Here is a 22,475-nt window from a genome sequence, read left to right on the forward strand (position 1 = left end):
TGAATTAACTTTTAATATTTTTGAAATTGAAAATAGACACAATGACTTATTTAGCCCTCCAATTTTATAAAAAAATCATTTTAGTCCTCCATTTAATTTTTCACCTCTTTTAGTCTCTAAATTTGTATTTTTTATCAAATCACCCCAAAATGGATGGAAAAGTTAACGAATATTAACTTTGTTGACGTGAGATCCACATGGCAACCCATGTATATACCATATCAACAAATAATCAAATTTTATAAAATAAAAAAAAAGTTAAAAAATATACTTTTTATACTTTTTAAAATTCTTAATAATTTGTATATATTTTTTAATTTTTTAAGTTTTAAAAAATTAATTAATTATTGATATGACATCCATGTGAAAATTCATGTGTATGTCATATCAGCAAACTTAAAAAAAGTTAAATTTTCCATCTATTTTAGGATGATTTGACAAATAACGCAAGTTTAAAGGCTAAAAAAGACAAAAATTAAATGGATGGCTAAAATGATTTATTTTTTTGTAAAATTAGAGGGTTAAATAAGTCATCATGCCTTAAAAATATACATCGCCAAAGTATCAAATAATATTTTTTTTAGGAATAAATAGCAAGATTATACATGAAGTTTGATCTAATGTGTAATGTCACACATGAACTTTGATTTTGTGCAATTTTATACATAAAATTTTGATTTGATTTAATTTTTACAAATCACTAATAACAAATTTCAAATTAGCACAATTTTACGTTAATATATTACATACACAAACAATTATATCAATCTAATATGAAAATAAATGTACCTATTTATTTCTTTAAATATGTATAATTAAATTAAAATCAAAATTTCATGTATACCTGCAAACTAATATTTAAATTTTATATAGATAATTACACAAATCAAAATTCATATATCAAATTACATATTATGTTGATCGTTTTATTTCACAATATCATTTTCCTCCATTAATCCATATGAAAGCATGTCCAAAATTATTTCATATTGAATTAGAAAATAAAAATGGGTTGGTTGTTTAACAAAGACAAATGCCATCTAAAAACTCAAATATGAAACATTTTTTCTCAAATAATATAGTTGTTGTGTAAAGAACATTATATACCACAACACCAAGAAGTTGTTATATATTTTGTCCCCATTTCAGTGGAATCCAGAAAAGAAGATACACTTTCTATCCATCGTTTTATTTTCTTGGGTGGAGAAATAGTGAATAAAATTTAAAAAAAAAATCCAATTTCGATTAAAATTAAAACATCAATTTTATATGATCTTTGAATTTTTTTCGTCTTTTTTTAATAAATTATTTTTTTTAAAGAATCAGAGACAGATAAAAGCTATAGGGGGGAAAAGAGATACAAATAATAGATAATCTTTAATTAAAATAATGTTTATATAAAAAACCAATATTTTATCTTCGTTTTTTTATTTAATTTTAATCAAAGGTTACTAAACAGTGTAAAACATTTTAGTTTTACTATGGATCCCCTGTCTTAAATTTTTTTTTATCTATTGAATTAAAATTTATAAATAAATTGTATTAATTATTTAAATGTATTTCTTTTTTATTGTAATATTAATACATTTTTATTTAAATTAATTTTTTTACTTTATAATATTATATCTAAAATAGATATTTTAGTATATCATTATTAATTACTTAAAATTTTAAATCACATTTTTCAAAAAAAATCTTTTTTCACCATATTTTTCAAAGATTCATGACTCTCTCCAAACAATGTTAACTCCAAGATTAAAACTAATATCTGTTTTGTCATCATTGCATCAAATGATTAAGCATGAAGGTATGGATTGCATGTCTAATATCAAAGCCGGCCAAGCTCCAGCTGTTGATATATTGAGCTGGAACTAAATTTAGAACCATAATTTTTTTTAATGAAACTATATTTATCCATTGAACTAAGAAGTCAATAGTACTATGTAAACTATCTTGGTTTTGTTTGCTCATTAGATTTTGAACTAGGTTCAGACAAGGAATCAAGACCCAAACACTTGAGAAATGCAAGCTTAGCAAGGCTAAGATAGTGACATGGATGATAACAATTTTGATGTCCAGTTTCTTTGGTTCCACATTCCTCCATTTCTACACTATCTTCTGCTCCTCTTATTATTCCTTTGCTTCTTTCTGGGCCTATTTCACCCTTTATACTCTGCTCTTCTTCTCCAACCTGCCACCACCTGATTATGTCACTCCCAAAATACTTGTTTATACTCTGAACTAAAATAAAATATTTAATTTTATTGATAAAATTTTAATTCAAGTCAAACCAAAAAGACCTGCCCTTGAAAAGTCAACACATGATTTCGCTTCCACTACTAATGGATGTAAATTGAAAACAGTTCAATTTTGGGATGATTTCTCTATGTTATCTGGATTGGAAATTAAATTATTTCATATATCAAGAGGATGATACCTGTACAACTCTGTAAATGTGTTGGACACAACTACTAAAAAACAAATTTCAGATGGTAAGTCACCACAACTTAACTGAAAACACTAATGAGTTTAATTAAAATATATGTTTTGGTAACCAAATTGGTGGTCAGCAGGCCACTAATTCTCAGTTCGGTTCGTTAATTCGATTTGATTAATTAAAAAATTAAAAAATGTTAAAATATTAAAATATTTAAAACCCGTTTCAATTGGTTTTTGACTCATTTTAATTGATTTGTACAATTTGCATATCAACCTCTTTCTCTGAACAAATATATCTATCAATTTTTAATCTAGTCAATGCAACCGACTAATCCAATTCGATTCCATCATCCTTGAATATATAAAAGAAAGAATAACTATTCACACTCCTCTCCCCGACCCTAAGGTAAATAAAAGAGCCTCCCAATGTACATCTAAATGAGAAGTCCTTTATGGGAGATTTAAAGCTATATTACTCGGATTTTTATTGAGTTTAAAAGTATTATTATAAATAATATATAACTAATAAAGTATAACTAAAATCAACTCAACATAATGGATTGAAAATTAAAATATATCTGGATAAACCTACACATGATGAAATTGAAGCCTAGAATAATTTGTGAGAGACCCCACACTTGGCATTTACTATAGTGGAATTAAGTTATGCATTCTTACAATAATAAAAATGTAATTTCATCATTTTAATAACTTATATCTTTATAATTTTTAAAAATCTACATCAAATTTTTATCATTTTTAAAGGGATCAAAGTACAATTTTACTAATACTAATTTAAAATTTTATAAACTATTAAGGGACTAAAAAATAAAATTTCCATTTTAAGGATCCCTCAAATCTAAGTATTTTAGCCTCTGCCTTTGCCCGAAAGTTTCATTGACTTTCTAACATATAGAGATGTTAATAAGGGTATAGAAATATTATAGTTAAAATGCATTTTGAAGTTTACAAAAAATTAGGCTCCGTTGAAAGGCAAAAATTTTATTCAGCATTTTTCTATTTTTGTTTCATGTAAAATAAGATGTCTAACACAAAATGTTTTCCAGTCAATATAAAATTACCCCTTTAAACTTTTTTTTTGTAAGATATTTTTCAAACTGATAAATCTCTGTTCATTGTAACACCCCCATACCCGACCTGATCAAAGCACCAGGCTGTTACATTCTCTACTACATTATTTACTTATCAAATATTTTCTTATAAGTTTTCATAATTTTTCAATTTAATCTTTTTTTGTCATAAAAGTTCAATATTTACTAATTAATTATATTAAATCAAATTTCTTTCTTGTTACACTTTAATCACATAATTTATCTTAATATCTTGTTTCACATATCAAATTTCTATGTATTTCACTTCTATTATTTCATCCACATATTTTCCCAAGTTTAACAATTTACTCCTTGTCATAAAAAAAATTCCATATTTTTCAACAATTTCACTTTTATAATATTTTTTATACATATTTCATTATCTCATAACACATTCATTAAACTTTTATCATAATATCCTTATTCGTATATTAAATTGTTTCACACTTAAACTTTTGTATAATTTTCAATTTAGTCCTTATTGTTTCATTGATTACATGTGAATATACGGAGCAAATCATAACAACAACGTATAATATTTAATTTCGGTTAACAAAACATAATAAAGCATTTATTACTTGAAAAAGAAAGTAAAGTTGGGTTTGGGAAAGATTTAGTGAGTAGTTGATAGTGTAGAAGATAGACCAAAACTAATTAGGCAGTTAAGCTTAGAAAATACCTAAATAAGTAGTAAACTACGCAACTAGCCTAACAAAACAGCAGAAAATGCAATTAAGTTCATTTAATGAAGCAACTATTCTTTATAAAAAAAGGAAAAATCCAAGTGCTACTCAATTAACTTCATTAAAAACAGCAGGCACAGCAATTATGTTGTGTGGACACAATCTATACTCCGCTCCATTTTTATATTTTCAATATATACCCTAACAGTATTGATGACTAAATTATAATAATTTTAAAAATAATTAGTAAAAATATGAACAGATTATAGATGTTAAACTAAAATTAATAAGGTAATATACGTGCCCATCCATCCATCTAGACTCTATTGCCATCTCCCCATAAAATAGAAATTGTTGTGTTTAAAATTTTTCTTTTTCTGAAAAAAGAAAGAAAGAAAGAACTATAGTATAGTTAGTAGACTTAATAAAGTCGCACAATGTTATAAACAATTAAATATGTTTAAACTAAGCCTTGAAAGAAAGCATAAAGTTGGAAAAAAATTTCATTTTCCTTCCATTGGTGGATTGGGTTTTTGTGGCACAACTTTGTGTTAAAAGTAACTAATGGAAACACGCTTTACGGTTCCGTTTGGGATGCGATTTCATAGTTTTGATAACAAAAAAACAGATAAAGGGGGCCCAAAGCCAATAATACTATTCACATAATTTCCCCAAATCCACTGTATGTCCAAATTATTGAAGCACCAAGAATTCCCAGTTTGTGTACCATTTCTAGCTGTTATGTTCTAGTTTCTAACGTTTCTTTTGATTTGGACTTGTCTGTTTTGGGTTGAACTAATCAAATGAATTCCCAACTCAAAAATCCGTCAGAAATACTCGAATTTTAATTCCACAAAAAAAACTAAACTCAAAAGAATCTCAATCAAATCCAAACACGAGACATAAACCAGAGATCCAAATACGAAGCAAAATAAGCCAAAGGACTCAGACCCAATAGAATAAAAGGAAAAGAAGAGTTGGGATTATACCTGGAAACGAGCGGAGACAAGCGTTGAAGTATGATGAAGAGCAGGCATTTTATCCAAGTGGGATTGGGAGGAAAGGGAAGCGGAAGCGGAGGAGGAGCCATCGGAGAGATCCAAAGCGAAGGGGCTGCTGAAGCAATAGAGAAGAAGTATTAGAAGGAAGAGTACGAGTATTTGGATCCAAATTAGCCATGGAATTCTGTAGCCTTCGATGGTTAGTTCATCTCCAAAATCAAACATATTATTTGCTGAATGGTAGGTGAAAAGCTGAAGGGAAAACAAAGAGGGGGGGGGGATCGAAAGTAAAAAAAAAAAAAAAACGAATGGAAAGGTGAGATTTAAGTAATGATATGATGATTAATGGAAGCTGAGTGATTAAGAAAGTGAAATGTTTGATTGTAGCAGAGGACCACGCGCAAACTAATAGGCGTGGTTCAGTTGCGAATCAAGTGGGATCCTTCCGTCGCTGTAAAGTTTTGTTTCACAATACGATTTTCTTCCGATATTGTGATTTCTGTTACGTGTTGATAGTTATTTGTTTTATTTTTTTTCATAAATTAACATCATTATTATTTAAAGAAGTAAGAAGACAGAAGGAGGGAGCTTACGGAAAAAGTAGACATTGAATTTAATCATATAAACATAAAATAAGGATACTTATTCATAAATCCAGCCCCTCATAAATTTTACTAATATTTGAATTGATTTCATCTCGTCTAAAACCATGCTATTCCCAATTTATAATATTTTTCTATTAAATTATTACATGATTATATATAATTTGAATATCTTAAAAAATTTTCACACATAATTTTTTATTTTTTTAAACATTATAAAACAATGGTCAAATTTTATTTTTGCCGTTAAACTATACTCAAACTTGAGATTTAATCTATACATTTTAGTTGTTGACATAAATTTATTCCTCTATTTTTTATAATGTCATTAATTAGTTTAAATAGTTATATTGTTAACATATCAATCAAAATGTTGACATCAAATTTTCTTGAAAAGCACTATTTCAATAAAAAAATATTTTATCATAACGAGTTCGAATTGATGTTTTTAAGAAAAAGAAATTCTTAACAAGTATTCACAACATGACTACCAAGTAAATATTTTTTATTTCAAAATTTTATATTACATAATTAATTTAAAAATTTTAATGATGATAACAATTGAACTTAAATTTTTATATCTAAAAGTAGATGAATTAAATTCTTAAAGATAAAAATAAAAAAATTAAATTCTAAATATACAAAATGTATAAATATTTTAATTTTTTTACCCTATAATTTTAATACAAACTAATAAATACAAATAATAAATTTTTTTAATAACTTCATTAAAAAGTGTTTAGATAAAGATACGGTCCATTATAGAGGCGTGGGTCTAGCGTGTGGAATCACGACCATTAGAGAAGCGTGATGCTGTATCTTCGAGGTGTCCAACGTGGAATGTAAGTGGAACTACCGCAAAGGCAGGACGCGTTGATACGAGACGATACGCTGACGTGGGTGTAGTGTAACAAATTGCCACCCCTTTAATCATCTAAAGGAAAACGACATCGTTATATTATGATTCATTTTCCACAATAATCTAGTAAATTGCAATCCTTCAATCATTAACATTTAGAGACATGAAATTTACATGATGCTTTTTTGGACCGTGTACGGTTCAAAATAACCCCATCATTGGCTTGTAAGAAGTACTCTCACGTGCAAAGAGCCGGGGCGGTTCCATCTGTTCAAAATTTCACATTAACCTCGTGTTAGGTCAAATAAAAGTTATTTGTACACAAAATTTCACATTAACCTCGTGTTAGGCTCAAATAAAAGTTATTTGTACATTCTTCTTTTATATTTATTTCACCTCAAATACACTTTCTTTATTCTTTTTCTCTTATTTCTAAATTATACTTTATATTTATTTAAATAGCTCAAATAAGAATTGGTTGTACTTAACATTCACATTCAAAGCACTATCACTTATGTATGTAAATAATTTTTTTAAAGGGAAATTTATTAATTTATTTAATAAATGAAATTATTATGAAAAAATTTAATAATATTCATTGTAGTTATTCAAGATCAAGTTCTATCAACACAATAAATATTTTAACCTCAACATCAATAGAATATTATGACACGTTGACAATTGGCGGCTATTTTACCAAACTAACCCAAAACAATTAAATATTTACAAGAATAACTCAAGTTCAAAAATATTTACGAGAATGACTTGAAAGGAACAATGCACGGGTGCCAGCATCCCATGGCCGACACCCTGTCAGAAATTTCCCAATAATTACCTGATGATTGGAACAAAGATTAAAATTTTTTTTTTGTGCAATGGCTAGCACCCATGTGTATTTTTTTCACTCGTATTTTGTACAATACATGTAATACCGAGTATAAAAAAATATTTTAGGTGTTGTGTAGTAGATGGTCGACACCCATTTTCAATTTTTTTTTTGTGTTGGCATTATGGTAACCAACACCCCTTTTCAGTATACAGTCACCCAAATGGGTGAACAAATTACTACCAAATAGTTCTGTGCCTATTAACTCTGTAAATTCTTTAAGGTGGGTATCATCTCACAATCATTTGTGCTTATTTTAAAAGTTACCACCGTATATTTACTGAAATAGCTCAAATAAAGGTATATTTGTTTACCTATAAAAGTTTTTACGAAAAATGTTTTCAATTTTTTCTAACGTTTGTTTGGCTGAAAATGATTTTCTATGGTAAAACTATTTCCAAAACATGGGAAACTGGTGCTTGTTTTCAGGAAATGTCTAACTTTTTTTTTTCTATTAAGACATTTTCCAATCGATTTTCTCTTCACATCTCATCACTCTACTAAACTCTCTTCCCCTTCCTCGTCGTTGCGACCTCGACCCAGGATTCATCTCTATATCGACCTCGACCCAACATCCTTAATTATCTTTATTTACTTGTTTTCAAATGTATAAAAGTTAAATTAGTTTTTTAGAGGAATCAATTTACTTAAATTTAAAATCGAAAGAGAAATAAAGGATATTTAAACCAACAAAATACATTTAAGGGACGTCAAATGCGGAGGAGATAGGAATTTGTAGGGGCTGAGTTGAGGAAGCGTTGAATATATGTAATTTTTATGAGCATACGAGTGTAATAAAAATTTTAATATTATTTAAATGTATTTAAAAAATATTCTTTTAAAAGAAAAATTATCTGTGACTGCTTAAAATTCAGAATTTTAAATAAACTACTACTTTTTAACATCTAACTAATCACTCTTATTAACGTAATTTCTCAAATTAGAAAAAGCTATTTGCTCCCTTTTTTATAACATTATTTCTCAAAATGAAAATTTTATATATGAAAATTAAATTTTTTTCAGCTCCATTATTGTTAATTAATATTAAAACTTTTTATATGAATTCAAAGGTAGAATACAAATAATGGAATTAAAAATCAAATATAAAATTCGGATTTATACATACATTTTTTATTGAGTTAATATCATTAATCAAATTAGTTTTGTAAGTACAATGGATTAATCTCAATTCAGAAAAAGACAAGAAAAAAACTACAATTTAAATATAGGTTAAATTATACTCTTAGTTTTTTTACTTTGTAAAACTTGTTGATTGAATCACTATATTTTAATTTGGTCAAATTTAGTTTATATGCTTTTTGAATTTTAAAATTTTAATTATGACCCAAATAGTAGCAATTAGGTTAAATTCAATTATTAGTCTTGTACTATGCATACAATTATTGATTTGGTTCATATTTTCTAATTGGATCATTTTATGTCCTTGTAATTTCTAAATCATGAAATTCCAATCTTGACGTAAATGAAAAATTGTTAATCCATTAATTAATTTTTTTATTGAGTAATAAGTGAAAATAATAAGCTGACATGACATTACATGTATGATCATATGTTTGGTCCATTAGATTTTGGAAATAGTAGAACTTAACTTAATGAACTTAACAGTTATTATTTTTTAGGACTAAAATTTAAAATTTTAAAAATTATAAAGACTAAAAATGACTAAATTAAAATGTAAAGATTAAATTCACAACTTTAACAAAATACATGGACTAATAACATCATTTAACCTTGAATATATGTATAATTTGAATAATGATAATGGCAACTACCCAACAAAAAGAAAAATGATGTACATTTTGAATGTTCCTAATAAAGAGGCAGAGGCTTAGGAACTAAAAATTGACCATAATTATATGGAAAATCCTATGCCTCAAACCAATACCTACCTAACCTGAAACATGCCCACCTATCTGCATCTTTCATCATCTATCTCCCACTCTCTCCCATGGCCTTGCCTTGTCCCTGGTTCTTCATCAACGTCCATTAATGGCGGACTCTAAGCCTAACACCGGCAACGGCAACTCCAGGGACGGATCCACTGCCCCACCACCCAACCCTTCTACCCCCAAAGCTTCTTCATCTCCACAACCCTTCTCCCTTATCCAACCATCCGAATTACAGTCCAAGAAACAAAAACGCAAAGTCCTTCGAGCTTTCCGTTCAGTTTTCCGGGCTTTCCCCATCATCACTCCCGCATGCAAGTTCCCCACCAGCCCTGGTTTACAAACCGACTCTCACATCAGCATCTCGGGGATTCGAGTCACCGGAACTTTGTTCGGGTATCGTAAAGGCAAAGTTAGCCTTTCGATTCAAGAGAGCCCCAAGTGTCTCCCTTCTTTAGTCATTGAGTTTTCCTTGCAAACCAACGCGTTACAAAAGGAACTCAGCGCGGGCATGGTGAGAATCGCTTTAGAATGCGAAAAACGATGTGGGAAAGAGCAAGTTAAGCTATTCGATGAGCCTTTGTGGACGATGTTTTGCAACGGGAAAAAGACAGGCCACGGGGTTAAACGAGAGGCGACGGCGGAGGATTTGCACGTTATGGAGCTTCTCAAGGCGGTTTCAATGGGGGCTGGGGTTTTGCCGGGGAATTCTGAAACTGAGGGTGTTGATGGAGAGTTGGCCTATATTAGAGCCTTTTTCGATCGAGTCGTTGGCTCCAAGGATTGCGAGACCCTTTACATGTTGAGCCCCGATGGAAATACTGGTCCTGAGCTCTGTATATTTCTCGTCAGGATGTGATAAAAAAATGGCGCCCGCCAGTGATGGACTTTATCAAAGTTTTCATTTCATTAGCGTTGCTAACATATATATGAATATCGTTCTTTCGTGGTAGATGAAGCCCAAAAAAAGAAAAAGGGTTGCATAGGGATGTTTAGATAAAGTTTGGTGGAAACCAGTCTATTTAAATTGATTGATTTATTGATTGGTATTGTTTTTAACAGGGATTTTGTTTTCATTCTTTTTTAATCTAGTTTCACAAAGAGCAGAATTACAATTTAAGTCAAAATCTAAATGGTACGTTAGGCGTACGTAGCAGTGCATGCATGGGTGTTTTTGAATCTCCCGAATATGTGAAGCCCCTCAAACTTCACTTACACCCTTCTCTACCACTCGTCAACATATAAAGTTGAATAAGTTTTGTAGTCCACGGGACACTTTAATGCTCTATTTTGCAACAATGGCTTCTTCAGATGGGAATTAAACAATGATTTTACACTTTTGTTGGGAAAGAAAATTATTTGCTAAATAGTAAAAATGGTTAAATTGTTGGAAAAAGTTTTTGGTTTCTCCTCCCCACTCCCCATATTTATCATCTCTTTTCATTTTACTCTCTCATTTTTATTTTCTTCTTTCACTCTCTTATCTCTAATGTTTATTTATTTTTGCTCTTTTCACTTTCCACTTCCTTCAATCTCTTCTCTCCCATTTTTATTTATCTTTTTTTGTTGTTGAGAAAGCTTGAAAATAACTGAAGAAGAAGAAGAGTAGATCAGACGTACAGCAGAGGGGACACGGGTGGGTGGTGGGAAAATTTTAGGGTTTTTTCTTTAAATTTTAAATTTGTTTTATTATTTTTGGGCTACGACTTAGGTTGGGTTTGTAAAATTTAAAATTTTGGGCCGGTTTAGAAGGTATTTGGGCAGAAAAGGGTTTTTTTGGTCCCAGAAAATTTTAGCCCAAAATAAATAAAAACCGGTTCAGCTGGCCGGTTTTTAATGGTTCGTTCGGTAGGTGATTCACGGTTCAATTCAGTTTTTGATTCTTATTCCAGACTTTGGTATTGATAGATTCTCAATCAGACTGATCGGTCTGATTTCAAAAATACTAAAATTATAATCCTATACTAACTTTCCGAAATTTTAACTTGAACTTCATCATTTTACTCAGTAATATATCAAGATATTTAGAAAACTATAAGGCACGTATTGCATCTATGTCAATGTTCCGTATACTATAAATGTTCATTCAGTATAAGAACACGAGTAGGATGACCATGCTAAGGGAAGTTTGTAGTAATATTTTTTGGGACGTCTCATTCGAAATCGACATCATCACTATTGCCTTCTTTTTTGTCATTGACATCATCAAGCATATCATCGATATTGGGAGTACTAAAATTTCTCGACCTCCACATCATCGTATGGGACATCCTCTATATTAGGCTAAAGAACATTCGCATTTGTTTTTAGTGTAATGGCTCCAACCAGAACTTTTGCACTAGCCGTGTGAAACCCTAAATTAGATTCAAACCTAGATATTAAAGATTGTATGGATCATGCTAGATGTTGATGGCACTTCATACTTGTATAGATCAATAAAGACTATATTTAGATCAAAGTTCAATCTATATACACAAGATAGTTTATTCATAAGTATTGATGCTACCTCTGTATATAAGTTTGGAACTTGATTTTATTGATTTACTGATGGAGATTTTTGAACAACTATGGAAAAAGTTGGGAGGATTTATTATTCCATATCTTTGTTAATCATCATATAACTCAACATATAGCTCCACTACAACATTCTTAATTGAGTAATATGTTGCTATCATTGTCTCGACATCATCATCATTTAACAATTTCAGCACAAATTTGAGGATTTTGGAAATATTTAATTTCATTATATCAAGTTTGACCTTCTTCTTGAACCTCATGCTTAGCTGATGTCTCGAATCAAATTCGTAACCAATTTTTATGAAATGATTTTTCCAATTTAATACACGTATGCAAAGAATTGGTTACTCATTTTGTATATTCAACCTTTAAAATAAATTACAATAAAAGCATATATTTAATTAAAATTCAAACAATATGTATTGCAAAAATAAAAAATAATATTATAAATTAAATATTACAAATTAAAGTACGAAAGCAGAACTATTTATAACATAAACAATGAAAAATTAAAAACTCAGAATTAACAAAACTATAAAATATTAAATGCAAGCACATAAATATTATTAGTAACAATATAAACCCCCAAAAAGACTAACTCTAATTCAAAGTTGAAAGGAGTGATATTTGATTTAGAGTTTTGAGATTTTTTATCAAAGATTGTTTGAGATTTTGAATGATTTAGTTTAGAATGAAAGTCTTTTGTTTGCATTAGTCTTATAATTGGGCTCCGTTTCAGCTTTGTTTGGTTGGGCTAACTTTCATTTGTCTCTTCAATTCTTTCCATGCTACCCATAACTAAATCTTCAGCTCAATTTTTAAACACTAATTAATTACTTACTTAATATTAAGTATAAAATATAATTAGAATATTTAATTAGGAAAATATTAAATTTATCTCGATCAAAATTTTATTTTGAAATTTTTTTATATATTTTTATTTTAATATACATAATTTATTATTTATATTTATACTTCCATTTAACCCTTTAAGTTGGTGTTGTAAGTCAACCGGGCACCAACTCGGTTGAGGAAACTATGAAAATGGCTTTTTGTAATTAAAATAAATTATATTATTTGATGATACTTTAATCTCTTACTTTAACAAAAGCCAATAAAAATATACATATATTGAGATTTGATTCCATGCTAATTGGATTAGTAAAACATTATATTTACTATCAACCAAGGTTTTATTTGGATTTTTTATACATTTTTATTTTAATTTGCACAATTTATCGCCTTCATCAGTTGTATATATATACTATATATAAAGTGACTGGTTGAGTTGGTGTCACGAGTAAACTCGACACCAACTTAATTGTGAAATTACAAAAATACCCTTACCTTAAAGGGTAGTTACTAATTACTAATAGGCATAATGACTTATTTGGCCCTCCAACCTTACAAAAAAATCATTTTAAACATGCATCTAATTTTTCGCTTCTTTTAGCCCTTAAACTTGTGTTTTTGTCTAATCACCCAAAAATAGATGGAAAAGTTAACATTTGTTAACTTTGCTGACGTGGCATACACGAGGATTGCCATATAGATGTCATGTTAGCAATTAATTAATTCTTTGAAATTTAAAAATTCAAAAAATTATTAATATTATTAATATTTTTAATTGGAGAGTTTTGACAAATAATGCAAGTTCAATGGTTAAAAGAGACAAAATTAACGGAGGGTTAAAATAATTTGTTTAGTAAACTTAGAGGAGGACCAGATAAGTCATTATGCTTTCTTTTTCTTTTTTTTTTTGATAGAAAATAATTCATTATGCTTTAATATTATTATAAAGGTATTTTTCATATTTTCATACTTTTATATAATCTTCAAATAAGACAATTGAAAAACATTATTTAGAAATCAAACACAAGACCAACAAATTCATATAGAAATCCCTAGCCACTTCATTTGTTTATATACATTTATAAACATATTTTTTTAATAGATAATATTTTATTCATTCCCATTATGGGTGTGATAAAATCTAGTGTTAATAATGTTGTTAATAAGAAGAGGGGTTATGGGTAGTTCTAGGTATTGCGTCAAAAAGAAAAGATACGATCAAAACCTATAATGGGATTGTTTAAAAAATGAAAAAAATATGTTGTTAATAAAATATCAAAATAATATTTTATTTATATTTCAGAGACCAAATTGATTATTAGCCCTTTAAACCAATGTGCTATGCCATCATTTTAATGGGAGGTTAGGAATGAGTGACGAAAATGTAACAATTCGATCAAGTTAATGGCTATTATGTAAGTAGAAAATGTAACATCTTAACCCCAGCCTAGACGTCTAGACCGAGTTTGAAGAGTTATGTCATCCATACTAAAATTCCTACTACCCTAACACAGTTGAATTGAACCATTCATTACATAACATCCATCACAACAATTATTTCAACATATAATCTTCATAAATACCATAACATCATAGAACATCAATCCCTAGTAGTAATGCTTAAAAGGAAAAAAAGAAAAGCTTGATTGAGCTTCCGCGACATTGACCCGCTCAAGATTAGGGACCACCTGAAATCCAATCAATAACAAAGTGAGTTGTGAACTCAATTCATAAAAGTAGTTTAATTAAATAATGTTTGCTCATAAAGAAATTCCAAATTTAGAGATTCGGTTGATATAAGAGTAATTTCAGTCTAGATTCAGAGTAGATGAGTTACATATATGTATATATATACGATTTCAATTCAAATATTGTTCAGATCAGATTCAAATGCAATATTCCTATTTCCGTCTGCTACACATCATCTTCGTCCATCCCAACACACCACTATGAACATCAATCCCTAGTAGTAATGCTTAAAATGAAAAAAAAGAAAAGCTTGACTGAGCTTCCGCGACACTGACCCGCTCAAGATTGGGATCACCTAAAATCCAATCAATAACAAAGTGAGTTGTGAACTCAATGCGTAAAAGGAGTTAAAATTCAATAATGTTCGCTTATAAAGAAATTCCAAATTCAAAGGTTCGGTTGATATATGAGTAATTTCAGTCCAGATTCAGAGCAGATGAGTTACATATATGTATATATATACGATTTCAATTCAAATATGGTTCAGATCAGATTCAGATGCAATATTCCTATTTTCGTTCGCTACACACCATCTTCAGTCATCTCAACACACCACAATGGACATTTAATGCCCACCCAACCCTACATACCTTTTGAGTTTTCATTGAAACTTTCACAGAAATGCAGCTTAGCTACTATATTAATATGTGATAAGCGCCAGAATCAGAGTAATACTCATTGTGGCGTAGCGACGTGTAACAGCCCGATTTTGGGGCTTGTCAGAATAGTGGTCTCGGGACCATAAATTTGAAGTCAAAAAATTTATTTTATTATTATTTTGGATTCATAGCATATTTATACTAGTGCATGAAAAATTTGGTGAGTTAATTTTGACGTTTGTGAGCCCAATTGTGAAAAAGGACTAAATCGCATAAAATGCAAAAGTTCTATTTTGATAGCTAAAGATGTTAAATAGCTAGAGAACCAAAATTGGGGGTATTTAAAGGGAAATTAGACCCTTAGAAAATAGCTTTACTGGTCATGGGAGACAAATTGGAGAGAAGGTCAAAATTAGTTGAAGCTTAGGTCACTAATTTTGACTAGTTGTATTTTTAATAAAACAAAAAGGAAAAGCCATCATATTTTCTCTCTTTTTAGCCGAAAATACCAGCCATTGTAGGGGTTTGAAAGCTTAAAAAATTTCAGCAACTTTGAGCCCTCTCAAGTAAGTGATTTTGATAGTTTCTCTTAATGATTTTTACATTTTTGACACTTGAAGCACAAGCTTTCAAATGAGGGGTATATCTTGCAAAATGGTTGAAGGTCTAGGGTTTTTCCATAAGGGCATTTAGGGTGTTTTTTGAAATTTTATGGAAGAATATGAGTCTTAGTTGTGTAATAGACAACTTTTGTGAAAGGTGTTACCATGAAAACACCTAAAGAGACTATTTTGCACAAGTTGTAAAATAATTGATAAATGTGTAAAATAGAGAGAATTTGGGATTGCTATAAGAGTAAAAAGAGTTCAGATAGGCCTAAGATGCGAATAAATTTGATAAAAATTAATTTTTGGGCATAGGGGTAAAATGGTTATTTTGCCAAAGTCTAGGGGCAAAATGGTCATTTTATCGAAGATGTGAATTTTTAATTGCTTAATTTTATTTAGTGATTAAATGAGTGCATTTTGCTATTTTAGATCAAGAATCGCCAAATCCGAACCTAGATTGGGGAAAAGGCAAGCAAATCGACTAAACCGACTAGTCGTATACGTTTTGTAGTCTGAGGTAAGTTGTATGTAAATAATACAACTACATTACTAATGTATGTGTTAAATTGTATTTGAATTAATATAACATGAATTGCTTGATTGTGGAATTGAGATGGTATGATGATAATAGAGATAGTAGAGTTCCAGTTTGAACCCAGGAAATAAATCGGATATTCAGGCTGTGACATATGGGTTATTGTTGGCTAGTGTAAGACATGTCTGGGACATGCATCGGCCACATTATGAGAGCCAGTGTAAGACCATGTCTGGGATATGGCATCGGCACTTTACCCACGTTTGAGGCTTAATGAATATCCGGTAATGTTCCAAATGGTTCAACGGTGAGCGTTATGTTCTTAAGCTAATGATGAAAGTATAACCGTGTTGTGAGTGGTACAGGTACCTAATTGGTACATATGAGATATGAGCTCATTGAACAATATGTGACTAGTATGGATGGTAATGAGTAAGCTATGCCTATGCCTACCTTGGTATCATGAGCATGTGGATCATTGATAAAATGTTGCTGTTGTGTACTTACTTATATGCAACTTACTAAGCTTTTATGTTTACTCCTTTTTCTTTCCATTTCCATACAGTGCCGCCTAACTAGCTCAAGGATTCCAGAATTTAGAGATATCGATCACACTATCAACTGAAGCATTCGGTATAGTTGGATTTATATTTTTGAATATGACATGTATAGGACTTAGACTTTATTATTTTGTGTCTTCGAGAATTGGTCAAATGTGTTAGCTTGGGTTGGAAACCCCTTTAATTTGTATTAAGCTTTGAATGACAGTAATATTCATTTTGAATTTATAAAAGATGCATTTTCATGGTTGAATGAATGTCTACTATGGCTGATTTAGTTATAGGAGTTATACTTGTTTCAATATTGGTTGGTATTTGTATGGAACTAGATATGTAAGAGTGGTAATGAGGCTTGGTAAATAGCCTTATACTGTCCACACGGGTAGGCACTCGGGCGTGTGCCTAGGCCGTGTGTGACACACAATTTACCCCATGTGTAATACCCCCTACCTGTATTCATTGCTAGAATAGGGTACGAGGTATTACCGGAGTTTACGAGTTAAAATTTTTTTTCAATATAACCCTTTTTATAAATATCTAACCTTCCCTGAAATTTTAAACCAAAAATAATCCACATCAACCAATCCAATTCAACATATTTTCAAGATAGGTTAACGCATATATATTCACGCATATTTATAAGATAACATTATCGCATACCAAAACCAAGATTTGTTAGCCATACCAATGGCTAACTTTACATTCATTTCACGTTAACATTTACTTTATTAGCTTATACATGCCATTGATTTCCAAAATAAAGTTTCTTTATATACCGAAATCCTAAGGTTGATAGTGTGATGTGTCTCCGACCAAATCCGACCTCCGAGCTCTTAACACTACAAAACAAGGGAAAATGAAATAGGGTAAGCACTTTGTGCTTAGTAAGCTCATGTAACAAGAATTATACTTACCTAATATTTTCAATACAATACAATAAACATTCCTATATTCATTCAATGCGTTATTACCCTAACATGCACAAACTCAACATTCAAGTTAGTACAATAATTTCCATGTACCAATAATATATACTAGGATTGATGAGTTCATCAATACCATGATTTCCATTTCCTTGTTATTTTTTCATATTTATCCCATTGAATTTCTCAGAATTTCGATGGATATTTTAGAGGTACACTTTTAGTGTACATTTCCGGGTCCGTCAATTCATATTCATGTACGCACATTTCCATTTCAGAGAGCACACTCCCGCGAACCTCATCCTTACAGCGGGATTACCAGTCTAGGCTAAATCCCCTGTAATATAAACTCATAGAGTATTGTCGGGATTACCAGTCCAGGCTAAATCCCCTGCAACGACAATTACTCTAATGAGCTTGGATCTAAATTACCAGTCCAGGCTAAATTCAGACCCTAATTCGGATTACCCGTCCGGGCTAAATCCGTTTTCCACATATTCTTCAGGAGGGCTATATCAGGATAGGATCACCCATCCGGGCTAGATCCTTTTTACCGTCAATTCCTTCTCAGAGATCCATCGAAATTTCCTTTCATTCAACCGAGATTTCTTCCTCTTTTTATCAAATATATCAATGTTTCATAAATTTTCATACAATGAACTTTCAAATCATATTCACATCAATAACATACATTTCAAGCATTTAAGAATATAATTCAAGTTACATGAACTTACCTTGATACTTGTTCATGTACAAAAATCTACTAATCCTGAACTTTTTCCTTTCCTCGATCTAGCTTCGTATTTGAATCTTCTGGATCTAAATAAATAAATTTAATTATCAATTTAATACATTTCATGTTCATATGTAACAATTTCTATAATTTCATTATTATTATTTATAGTTTATTCAAAGTTGTCTATTTGAGTCATAGTCACTAAATTATTTATAACTCAAGCTACGGAACTCCAAATTAGTATACGTTAATTTTACATAAAACTAGACTCATATATATTATTACCATAAAATTTTCATAATTTTTAGTTTAGCCAATAAGTACAGTTTATTCTTTAAAGTCACCCCTGTTCTGCTGTCTGACAGTTCTGACCCTTCTTCACTAAAAATTAATTATCTCTTCATACAGAATTTAGATAATGTTCCCTTTTATTTCTTTTGAAAATAGACTCATTCAAGATTCTATACATATAAATTTAAGCCCCTAATTATTTTAATTAATTTTTTTATTATTTTTCAAAGTCAAACAGGGGAGCTCGAATTCATTCTGACCTTGTCTCACAAAATTCATTATATCTCATGATTTACAGATCCATTGCTTACACTGTTTCTTCTATATGAGAAACTAGACTCAATAATCTTTAATTTTATATTTTGTTCATCTTCTAATTTGATTCATACAATTTATGATGATTTTTCAAAGTTAGTCTACTGCTGCTGTCCAATATTGTTTTAGTGCAAGCTATTTATTACCATTTTTCCCCTAAGCTTTTAATAAATAACAATTTCGTCCCTACTCAATTAGCCTCTCAATTGAGCTAAATTTTCTCAATTAACACTTTATTCTATCACCTTAAACTAGTTTACAACCTTTAGGAATCAAAATTTCAGCAATAGACTTTAATTCCAAACATTTTCACAATTAGGTCCTAAAAATCAATTTCTATTGAAATTACCTAATAAAATCATCTCATAAACAAATTAAAGCTTTAATTTCATTCTATTTCATCATAAACTTACAGCACTAAACCATGGTGACTTTCAATTTCATCCATGAAATCAAAAACTAATGAATTTAATAGTAGGACCTAGTTGTAAAAGTTTAGAAATACAAAAATTATAAGAAAAAGGCAAGGATTAACTCACTTGGTGCAAAAATTATGGAATACCAGCTTAGAGAACCCTCCTATGGAGTTTTTAGCTGCTAGAATTGAAGAGAAATGAAGAGAAATCTAGATATTTCCTATTTAGTCCTAGCTTTATTTAGTTAATTTTGCAATATTCCAATTTTTTCCTTAATTTATCAATTTTCTTGCTGATTTCATGCCCTTGCCGTCCAGACCAAATAAATTTTGGGTGTAATGGCCTTTTAAATCCTCTCTCATTAGACACTTAAGCTATTTAATCATCCCATCCACTTTTACACCTTTTACTATTTAGTCCTTTGCATTTAATTAACTATCCAAACATTAAAATTTCCTAACGAAATTTTAATACCACATTACTAACATTTCATAAATATTTATAAAATTATTTTTGACTCGATTTTACGAGATAGAGGTCCTGATACCTTATTTTATCCAATTTCTTCAATAATTTTTTTTCTAACTAACCACTAAACTGGTAAAATTTTTTTATCAATATTTTCATATGATTTTCCTATCATATCAATTTTCATGCAAAAATATTGAAATAAATTTCTCTTTAAATCGGATTTGTGGTTACGAAACCACTATTCTGATAACCTTGAATTTAGGCCATTACACCATAGGCGTGTGGTCCGGCCGTGTGTCCCCTGCACGTAAAAATTTCAAGTCAATATGCATGGTAATAAACACACGGACAGAGACATAGCCGTGTGTCTCAGCCGTGTGGAGGACACGGCCCAGCAAACTGGTGTGTGCCTTGGCCGTGTGATATTATGAGCATGTTGACGTCAGAAATAGAATACCCAGGTTTTTGTACACGGGCTAGGACATGGGCGTGTCGTGGCCGTGTGAGGGACATGGGCTTGTGTCTGGTTGTGTGAAAACCCTTGTAGGTGCGAATTGGAAATTAATTCTGCACGAGTGTGAGACACAGGCGTGTCCCAGGGTGCTTAGGCCGTGTGAGCCACACAGACCATCAGCAAGACCATGTCAAGTTGGTCACATGGGCGTGTTGCCTTTCCACACGGGCGTGTGCCCTGTTTTAAGGACAAAATTTTCATAGTTGGTTTAAGGCCCGGTATAGTCTCGAATGGTTTTCAACGGTCGGTTTGAGGTTCGTAGGCCCATAATAAGAAGTTTAAAGTAGAAATTCATAAAGTTTTAAGTTTGGATCGAGTCTCGGTGATTTGAAATTGGTTGTATGCATGAGATCAAGTTAAGTAATGCCTTGTGCTCCTTTCCGGCTAGGGTTACGGGTATAGGGTGTTACATTTAGTGGTATCAGAGTCGTGGTTTAGTCGATTCTAGGACTAACCTAGCGAGAGTACTAGTCTAGCTATACATGCCATAACTTTATATTAATAGTGTGACAATTTCTGATGATTATAAATTATGTTTTTATATAGTAAATGGATCCTAATAGAACTATGGAAGATGACGTGGAAAGTAATGCACCGGCTATCGCTGAAGGGACCATGCCAGTAGAGAGTGAGCCCGTAACTATGGGCCAACACAGAGGGGCTAGAGAAGCCTACTTTCGGATGATGGACGCTTGGTATACGGAGTTCGTTCGTGCAAATCTGAACACTCCACCTCCCCCACCTCATCTGATTCCTCAGTATGCCCGGGTAGCTCCGCAAGACGCAGACATGGTTAGAAGAGAAAACCCTCGGTAGATAAGATTCGAAAACAGGGGGCCGAGGAATTCTGGGCTAGCATAGATGATGACTCTGAGAGAGCAGAGTTTTGGCTAGAAAATACCATTAGGGTATTTGATGAACTGTCATAGACACCTAAGGAGTACGTGAAGTGTGCAGTGTCGCTCTTAAGAGATTCGGCCTACTAGTAGTGGAATTGTAACGGCCCGATTTTGGGCCTAGCCAGAATAGTTGTTTCGGAACCACTATTCTGAGGCCGGAGAAAATTATTTTGATGTTATTTTATGTGATATAGCATGTTTATAAAGGTGCATAAAAATTTTGGTATATTAATTTTAGCAATTTCTAGTCCAATTTCGAAAAAGGACTAAATCGCGTAAAAGGTAAAAGTTGTGTTTTGATGCCTAAAGGTGTTAAATTGCATTGTATCTTGAATTGGGGGTATTTAAAGTGAAATTTAGCCATTTAAAGTGTGATGGCTGGCCAAGGGAGACAAATTGGTCAAAAAGCCAAAATTTGTGGCTTTTAGGTGACTAAATTGACTAAAAATAGAAAAAATAAAGAAAAGAAAGATCTCATCTTTTCTTCATCTTCTCTCCACCGAATCTCATCTTTTCTTCATCTTCTCTCCACCGAAAATGGCAGCAAAGAAAGGGTTTAAAAGCTGGAAAATTTCAACAAAGAAACTTCCAAGCTAGTAAGTGATTTTTAATGTCTTTCTTGATGATTTTTACATTTTTGGAACCCCTAAAGATTGTGCTTTCAAATGATGGGACTCTTTTGCAAAATGATTAAGAGTCTAGAGTTTTGCCATGAAAGCATATGTGTTGTTTGCTAAGTTTTTATGGAAGAATATGAGCCTTGGTAGTGTTATAAACAACTTTCATGAAAGGAATTTGCATGAAAGCACTAAAATGGGCTACTTTGTAAAGTTTGTAAAATAAGTGTAACTGTGTGAAATAATTGAATTTGTGAGTTGCTATAGTTATGAAAATGGTTTTTCTAGGCTTAATGTGTAAGAAAATGTGATAAAAATCATTTTTCGAGCCTAAGGGCAATTTAGTAATTTTGGTAAAGTATAAGGGTAAAATCAAATTTTTTT

General features: G+C 30.8%; 2 protein-coding genes across 3 annotated transcripts; one reads left to right on the forward strand and one right to left on the reverse strand.

The window, feature by feature from the left end:
• Positions 1 to 1,937: 1,937 nt before the first annotated feature.
• LOC121203473 (uncharacterized) lies at positions 1,938 to 5,723 on the reverse strand. 2 transcript variants are annotated; one of them, XM_041078793.1, is made up of 2 exons: positions 5,224 to 5,723; positions 1,938 to 2,191 (listed from the first exon to the last, which is right to left on the reverse strand). In XM_041078793.1, exons 1-2 carry the CDS (start codon positions 5,458 to 5,460, stop codon positions 1,949 to 1,951), a joined length of 480 nt encoding a protein of 159 aa, XP_040934727.1. In that variant the 5' UTR covers positions 5,461 to 5,723; the 3' UTR covers positions 1,938 to 1,948. The 2 variants fall into 2 exon arrangements, with proteins under 2 accessions (XP_040934727.1, XP_040934728.1); XM_041078794.1 differs by having other exon boundaries at positions 1,938 to 2,201.
• Positions 5,724 to 9,419: 3,696 nt separating this feature from the next.
• LOC107915906 (protein MIZU-KUSSEI 1) lies at positions 9,420 to 10,548 on the forward strand. The gene has a single exon (XM_016845094.2). It carries the CDS (start codon positions 9,593 to 9,595, stop codon positions 10,346 to 10,348), a length of 756 nt encoding a protein of 251 aa, XP_016700583.2. The 5' UTR covers positions 9,420 to 9,592; the 3' UTR covers positions 10,349 to 10,548.
• The last annotated feature ends 11,927 nt before the right edge of the window (positions 10,549 to 22,475 follow it).

Source organism: Gossypium hirsutum, chromosome A10, assembly GCF_007990345.1.
Source record: "Gossypium hirsutum isolate 1008001.06 chromosome A10, Gossypium_hirsutum_v2.1, whole genome shotgun sequence".
NCBI classification, from domain to species: domain Eukaryota; kingdom Viridiplantae; phylum Streptophyta; class Magnoliopsida; order Malvales; family Malvaceae; genus Gossypium; species Gossypium hirsutum.